This window comes from Sus scrofa, chromosome 13 (genome assembly GCF_054392235.1).
Source record: "Sus scrofa isolate SSC_HxYL_T2T_F1_AM1 chromosome 13, Sscrofa_HxYL_maternal_Yorkshire_Landrace_v2.0, whole genome shotgun sequence".
Lineage (NCBI taxonomy): Eukaryota > Metazoa > Chordata > Mammalia > Artiodactyla > Suidae > Sus > Sus scrofa.
In genome coordinates, this window is record NC_139395.1 from 44,487,411 (window position 1) to 44,495,606 (window position 8,196).

Sequence of the window (8,196 nt, forward strand, 5' to 3'; positions counted from 1 at the left end):
CAGGGTGGGCATTCCTGAAAAGAAAAAGGTGGGACCACTCTACATGGCCCCTGGAGGCTCGGAAAGGGGAACTCAGCTGTTCCTGGACTTGGTGTCCAAGAGCAAGGCGGCTAGGGCAGACAGAAGTGGGCATCTTCCCTGAAGTATACTGGCCAGTCAGGCTCCCTGCCCTGATTGGGGCCAAAGAGAGGCTAGCCAGAGTTGAGCAAAGTCCCTCATGCACATGGAGACACCCCCAGTAGCAGAGGCCACTACAGCAAGGCTACTAGTCCCTCCGGGTCCACCAGCCAGCCAGACTATGCACTATGAAAGGGCAGACCACAGACCTTCAACCCCCACCCCTGCACCAGATCTGGGGCTGGAGTAGACCATGTTTCAATAAGGAAAGGAAGCAGAAAGCCTCAAAATATGCCCAAGATGTTGCTGAGAGTGTTTTCAAAAACGACCTGGGATCTGAACACTTCTCATCATTTACACTGAGCCAAGCACGCATTTTCTTCTCTCTCCTGGACCCTCCTACCTGGGCTCCCTGCTTCTGCTTATGTCCTCCAGTCTATTCTCCACACAGTAGCTAGAGCGATGCTGATAAAACATCTCCCTGGGAGCTCCCGCTGTGGTGCAATGGGATCAGCCATATCTTGGGAGCACTGGGTCGCAGATTTGATTCTGGCCCAGCACAGTGGGTTAAGGATCCAGCATTGCCACAGCTGCGGCTCAGATCTGATCTCTGGCCTGGGAGCTCCATATGCTGTAGGGAGGCAAAAAAATGGAAAGAAAAAAAATCTCCCCAGAGCACACACCAAAGCCCTTCCTATGGCCCAAGTTCCCTCCATCACATCCTGTATCCTCCCCACCACCCTCTGCTCCCACCTCAGACCTTCATGCCCTCTGCCAGAATGTCTTCCCACCAATGCCCTTATGGCTCCCGGGAGAGATGCTGAAGTGGTGTCTCACACGAGGCCCTGCCCCAACTAACAAAGTAGGACCTGGTGGATAAATAGTCTGGTTTCCTCATCCCCTCTGTGGGACCACACCTCCATCTCCCGGAGGTCTCCTGGAGGTGCCCACAGTGTCTTCTGCTCCCATGTGCCCCAGGAACTCCCTTCCCTGCCTAGCTGCTCTCCCAAGCTCCCTGGGGTCACCTGATCTGCACAAGCTCTCAAGCCTGCCCTCACATACCCGCACGCGCTCCCATCCAAATGCTGCCCTGACCTCCTCGGTCCTCCTGGCCTGCAGGCTGTTTCCTATCCTGTGTAGCCTGCTCCTGGCTCTGGGCCCTTTATCTCCTCCATACCTCCTATCTCTAGGGTCCTGAGCCTCTGTCCAAGACATTGCTCTTTCTCCGCATCAAACCAGAATGGACCACCACCTCCAGGAAGCCTCCCCTCCCCATCCCTACTAGGCTCTGAGAGAAGGGGAGGGCCTGGCCCCAGAGCAGGACGTGGCCATGGGGCAGGCGTTTGCAGGGGTGCATGCATCTCCTCTTGTCATTTGCAGGGCTTGTGCACTTTTCTGCCTAGAAGCCAAGGGCTGAGGAATCACTAGCGGTCCCCAGATGCTGCCCCTCCAGCCTAGAGCCACACCACAGGCAGAGAGCCATGGCTTCTCATCAGAGTCAGGCAGGCGTCTAAGGCCTCTTCAGCTCTGACCATCTGGGGACAAAGTTAGCCTCTCCCCTACCACCCATTCCCAGTGTGACTCAAGCAAGGCCATTCTCTGCTCTGAGCCTGTTTCCCTGCCTGTGACATGAGTGGCTCTGGGCCAATGCCCTGCAGTTCCCTGATTGCTGGCAATGGAGTGAGACAGCCTGGACGGTGCTCTAGGGTTCCCCGTGGCACCCTTGTGTCAGAGGCCAGAGCACAGCCATGATCTCCAGAAGGGAGGTGGAGATCAGAGCAAGGGAGAGGCACCCAGTCCTCTTCCAGCTCACCCAGCTCACCCCTGCTCCTACCCCAGTGTCCTGGTGGGCAGGCTGGGAGGGTTTGGCACACCAGGGGGCACAGATTTGATGGGGTGAGCACAGAGGCAAGATTTCACGATTTCCCTCGTTTCGTCCAGGGCTCATGTGTGGCTCATGGATTTTACAAAATTCAACCAAAGGGCCACAGAGAAGAAAGAAGGGGGGTAGGAAGGAAGGAAAGAGAGAAGGAAGAGAGGAAATAAGGGAAGAAGTCATTTATTCATGGGGCCCAAGGGGTGGGGACAGAGAGGCAGTCACAGGCAGGTGTAGCCAGATGGGGGCAGAGACGACAGCCCTGCAGAGTGGTCTGCAGGGCTGTGCAGAGAGAGCATGTGCAAGAGTCTTGGTGTGCTCCCCTCCATCCCACAACGCCAGGCCACTGGTGTCCGCATCACCCATGGGAGATGAACTGTCCCCAGCATGGCCTCCCCTGGGCTCCCTGAGAGCAAAGGTGGTCATAGGTTACAGTGGAGGGGGGCGAGCAAGGCAGCAGGATGTCAGCTGAGAACTGGAGTTGATGAAGATGGGGAGGTGGCAGCAGGGGATTTGGACAAAGGAGGCATGAGGGGGAAACAGGGCTGAAATCAGCAAAGGTGGCAACAGGTTTGGAAGGGAGCAGGGGGTTGGGGGTCTCACCTGGGGTGAGAGGTTCAGCTGGCCATGATGTGCTTGACAAATGCTGGAAAGAAGAAAAGAGTGAGCAGCAGGGCTTCGGCCCTGGGTAGCCAAGGGTAAAAACCTAGGATCCCCAAGCCCCCCCCCCCACCCCAGTAGACTCCTTGCCCTGCTGAGTTTACCTTCATAGTTGATGCAGCCATTGGAGTCCTCTTGCCCAGCCATCAACTTCTCTACCTCGTCTTCTGTCAGCCTCTCACCTGGCAGGGGTGGAAGGCCGAGTCAGCACTGCCAAGGTATGAAGGGTGGGGGGAACCCTGCGCCCCCCTGGATGGTGGGTGTGTCTCTCTAGCCTTCCCACATCTCATATTGGCACAACCAGCATTGCACACAAGGCCTGGGCTATCACCCCCATTTCTGAGACCATGAGAATCAGTGACAAGTCAGAAAGGACAAAGCCTGGGATGCGGGCCTGGAGCCCTCTCCAACCCTGGACTCTGTCCTTGGTGTTCAGGTCATCAGCATACTCTGTCCTCTGTCCTCCATTCTCCATGAGCTGGTGGGTCTCCCTTCATCAAGGGAGGCCAGGTCCCCCATCTCCCTGGAAAAAAATCCCTTAGGGCAGCCCTTTGAGGCTAGATGAAGAACCCACAGGATGGAGCTGGGGACCCTGGGGCATGACTATGGAGGAGACCAAGAATCATGACCACTGTTCTGCAAACGAGTCTGACACTTTCCTGTCTCTGTGGTTTTTGTGTGGGCTGCGCTGGTCCCTCCACTGGAATGCCAACTGCGGTTTCCCTCACACCTCTTACCCCCACAGCAACACACACATACACACACAACCCCAGAGACCAGCACGGGGCTGAGCACACAGTATGCACTCAATAAATGTTCGCTGCAAGAAAAGGTTGCTTTGAGCAGGCATAATAGGTGCTTGATGAACATTTGCTATAGGCAAAAGTCTCTTTAAGAAGGAGGCACTCCGGAGTTCCCAATGTGGCTCAGCAGGTTAAGAACCCAACACAGTGTCCATGAGGACACGGTTTTGATCCCTGGCCTTGCTCAGTGGGTTAGGGGTCCAGCGTTGCTGCAAGCTGCGGTGTAGGTTGCAGATGTGGCTCAGATCTGGTGTTGCTGTGGCTGTGGCATAGGCCTCAGCTGCAGCTGAGATTCTACACCCAGCCTGGGAACTTCCATATGCCAAAGGTGTGGTCTTAAATAGATTCAAAAAAGAAGAAGGAGGAGGAGGAGGAGGAGGCACTCAGGTCAGGAAGCCCAAGAGGCAGGCACGTTATCTACTCGACCACTTAGGTGCCACGGCCCTGGGATTTTACCTTGAGGCAATGAACATTGGGACTGAGTTGATCCCCCTGCACCTCCCAGCCCCACCTGTCCCAGAGCTGTCCCCTCCAGTTCTATGAGTCATACCAACTGGCTTTCTTTATCCCCCACCTCATTTTCTAAATTCCCTACATTTCTGCTGCCTGCCATAGAGGCACCTTGACTGCATCGCTCTCCATTTCACAAGTGAAAAACAGGCCCAGCAGGTGACAGAGAGCTTTCTCCCAGATGCCCCAGGAAGGGGGAGTGAGGTGGGGAGGAGGCTGCCCTCACCCAGTGTGGCCAGCACGTGGCGGAGCTCAGCACCCATGACCGTGCCATTGCCCTCCTTGTCGAAGACGCGCAGCCCTTCCACAAAGTCCTCATAGGTGCCCGTGTCCTTGTTCTTGGAGATGTGCTGGAGCATGGGCAGGAACGTGTCAAAGTCCATCATCTTGGAGTTAAGCTCTGTGGAGAGATGGCCCAAGTTTTAGGCTCAGAGGGCTGGATGGGCACCCTTTCCCATCTGTCTGATGAGGAGGAGCTATTGCCCTCACACGGCTCCCAAAGCACTCTACACCAGTTTGCCATTTACAAAGCACTCCACTCTCACAAGGTACTTTACAGTCAACTGAGAAATGCATTACTCAGAGTCCTCAGCCCTTCACAAGAACAGTGGCTCTGTCCAGCGCCTCTGCTCTCTTTGGGGAAATGCCCCTTGCTAGTGTAATTTCCTAATAGACCCACTCTCTCTACTCTCCCCGCCACCTATATTTGGTCAGGAGCAGCTGGGTCAGTTAGAGAACTTCTTTGGAACTTCTAGACCTGTGGTGAGGGCTTGGTCTTAATCCTCCATGGGGCAAAGCAGGAAACCCTCTCTAGCCAAGATGGTGAGGGAAGCTGACCCCGCCCCACAAGGACAGCATATGGGAGCCTGAGGCCAGGTCCCTGGCCTGCTCCCACACCAGCCATCGCAGCTAGTTTGCCGTTGTCAGTCCCCTACAACAAGCCCTGGCAAACTGGTGTGGGACTAGATGGTATAGCGAACCACCCTGGCAAGACTGGCACTGAAGGGGACATCTCAGGCTGGGTGTACCAACCTTCCTGCTTTGGCTTCCCCAGGACACGGAGCACCTCGGCCTGCGTGGGGTTCTGGCCCAGTGCCCGCAGGACATCCCCACACTGCCCGTACGTGATCTTCATCTCACACTTGGGTGTACGGTCAAACAGCATGAAGGCTTCCTTGAACTCTGCCAGGAAAGGACAAGAGCTGTGGATATGCCCAGAGTCAGCCCACCCGACCCACCCTGCACTGCTGGCAGGACTCAGCCAGGGGACCCAGGGCCCAACCCTGCAGCCCTAGGGCTCAAGACCCCCACTCACCTTCAATCTGCTCCGGTGTAAATTCGATCTGAAAGGAGACCCCGAAAGATTCTGAGTGCCTGGCTCAGAAAGTGGGGCCAGGCCTCAACCCCTCAGCCGCTCCAATCTATCTACACTCCATTAACCCAGCTTCCACCCGAGGGCCTTGGGTCTATGTGTGCGTAGACCCTAACACCTGATGGGCCACATCTGGGGAAGTGGTGAGAAGAGCAACCTGGTCCCTGAAACCCTACCCCAGGGTGGGCTTTACTTGAGGCCCTTGGTCCTGACAGATGTGCCTAAGGCCACAAGACCTGACCAGACTGGCTTTGCCAACTCTGCCAGGCCTGGGGCCCAGTGGGCAGGGCTCTCCATGTGAGTGACATGGGAAGCCTCATCTCACTGGGGCGGGGGCAGGCAGTGGCAGGAGGAGCAGGGGCAAGGGCACAGGCCAGAGCCCTGTCAGCATGAGAGCATATCTGCAGGATGGTGTGTGTGTGTGTGATGTGCATGTGTGTGTGTGTGTGTGTGTGTGTGTGTACATTCACACAGGTGTGAGTGCACCTGTTTACATGTGTCTGCCCCCCACAGAGCCCTCAAGACGGGGCACTATCACTCACATGGTCCTGCCTACACCTGAGTCACACACACCCTCCCATAAACCCAGGGCACTCCCGCAGCATAGCACAGCAGGGGGCCAGGGCTGTGCTACTGAGTGTTTGCTGAAGCCGCTTCAGGGCTACCTGAGGTCAGGAGGCCTCCTGGGACCCAGTTTCCCCCTCCTCACTCGATACCAGGTCTATTTTTACCACAGTAGTTACTTGCCCCAAGGTCAAGGTCACACGAGGGAAAGAAGCTTGCGGGAGGAGAACTTGACTGGCGCCTCTCCCACTGCTGCTCCCTCGGAGTCCCATTCCTGTCCCCTCACCCCCCCTGCCACCCCCGCTAACCTCCATAGTGCACACGGTGCAGAGGGGGATCCTGCCTCTGCCACCCTATCATCCTGCCAGGTTGTCCCTCCCAGCTCTCTGGCTCGACTCCATGTTAGGTAGAAAAAGTTGTTGTTCCTGGGGGCCCCCAGGAAGCCTGCCCAGATTAGGTTCCCTGGGCTCCTGGTACAGCTTCCCTCAAAGGTCATAGGAGGGGCCTCACTAGTTCCTCCGTTCAGAGGGGAATCTGTTCAACCTCAGATCCAGTGAGACCAGACAATGCCACCACCATGGGCCCAGGGTTGTCTGACCTTACCTGGGGGCCTGCGGGACACAAACCTGAGGCCTGGGAATGGTTGGAAGTCAGAGCCAACTCCAGGGAGCACTTTCTATGAATAATTCCCACCCAGCCTGTGAGGAGGGCTTCTTGTCCCATTTTGCAACTGAGGAAACCAAGGCTTAGAGCAGCCATTGAACAAGAGCAGAGTTGTGATCTGAACCCATGTCTTGAGAGACGAGATAGGTGCCTCTAGGAAGGGCTCAGGAGAGGAGATGGATCTGTGTAGGTGGGTTGCAGGTCTTGCTGGGCCTGTGGGAACCATGAAGGGCTGGGAAAGCTCCTTGGGGCTTCTCTGCCAGCAGCCAGGACAGCAGTGACCGGTGGCCAGCCAAGAACAGGCAACAGGCAGGACACAGGGTGCGTGCCACTATGCAGATGCCACAGGTGGAAGTCACGGCTCGTTCTCCAAGTTTAGACTCTGACAAAGACTTCCAAGCCCAGCCTGGGAAGGGTTCTTAGGGCCACTGGTCACAGCTCTGTGACGAGCTTCCTCCATGACCTACCCAGCCTGTGGCTCACCCCACCTCAAAGCTGATATCCCGCCAGATCTGGGGCTGAGGGACTTTGGCAGGGGGAGTGTGACCCAGCCTTGCTTCCCCTTATTCCCCACCCCGTCCACCCTAGGGAACTTGGCATGGACTTGAGATCCCACAGCTGGACAAGAAAGATCCCTGCCTGGCTGCAGGGATGGGAGCACAGGCGGTCCCAGGATTCTCCAAGGATATGAGGTCCAGGGAGGACAACGGAGAGTCACTTCCCAAAGCCACCAAAAAGACAGTCCCTTCAGCAACACTGGGGGAGTCTTGCCTGATGTCTGACCAACATCCTTCCTGATGCCTGAAGCTTCCAACTTCAGCTCAGGACTCACTTTCTGGAGCCTGTCTGCCACTGTGCAGACCACTCTGGGATCCACTTACCTGCCCTGCCCTTCCCTCCGAAACCCAGCTCCCACACCCACCTTGATCTTGGAGGCATCAAACTCAGGTTCCTTGGGGGGTTCAGGTGCAGGTGCGGGCGCAGGTGCAGGAGCTGGAGCCGCCTTAGCAGCTGCCTTGGCATCATCCTTCTTGGGCTCTGGCTTTTTCGGAGCCATGGAGGCTATAAGCACAGAGAGGGGCGTGGAGAGAAGAAAGCAGAGAGCAGGGTAGGTGAGCCTCCTGCAACTGCAACCGGTTTTTATCCTGCCTAGACATCTCATGACCCCAGCCCCACCCCCGCAGGGCACAATGGGGACAGGGCCATAAAAGGACAGGCTAGGCTCAGGGGCTATTTTGGGGCCTGGATAAGGCATTGTTAAGGCTCAGGAATGGATGGGGGAGAGGGAGGGCTCTCCATTCCTCCCAATCACCTGTTGAGGAGACAGAGGGGGAGGGGAGGACAGGGGCCACTGCTCAACCCATACACACACACTCAAAAGCACATGCACACACACACAGGAGCCTCGCTGCCCCTCAGCAGGTTGAGAAATTGAACAGGTGTAGAAGGCTGGACAAGTGTGTGTTGTGCGTTGTGTCAGGGGCAGAAGAACTGGGATTACCTAAGTGCACCTCTTGAGTTAATCTTCCCATCTATGCACTGAATTCCTTTGTGTCCGTGCCTGTGTGTCTACGCAGAGGGGGGATGATCTGTGCATGTCTGTGTGAGTTGACTCTGTATGTCTGGGCACT

At 56.4% G+C, this 8,196-nt stretch overlaps 1 protein-coding gene across 1 annotated transcript; it reads right to left on the reverse strand.

Moving 5' to 3' along the window:
* Nucleotides 1-2,298: 2,298 nt before the first annotated feature.
* On the reverse strand, nt 2,299-7,652 carry MYL3 (myosin light chain 3). The gene is given in 7 exon segments (NM_001278773.1): nt 2,299-2,399; nt 2,597-2,639; nt 2,758-2,835; nt 4,193-4,366; nt 4,999-5,148; nt 5,282-5,309; nt 7,488-7,652. Coding segments are annotated over 6 exon segments (594 nt in total). The 5' UTR covers nt 7,623-7,652; the 3' UTR covers nt 2,299-2,399; nt 2,597-2,610.
* Between the last annotated feature and the right edge of the window lie 544 nt (nt 7,653-8,196).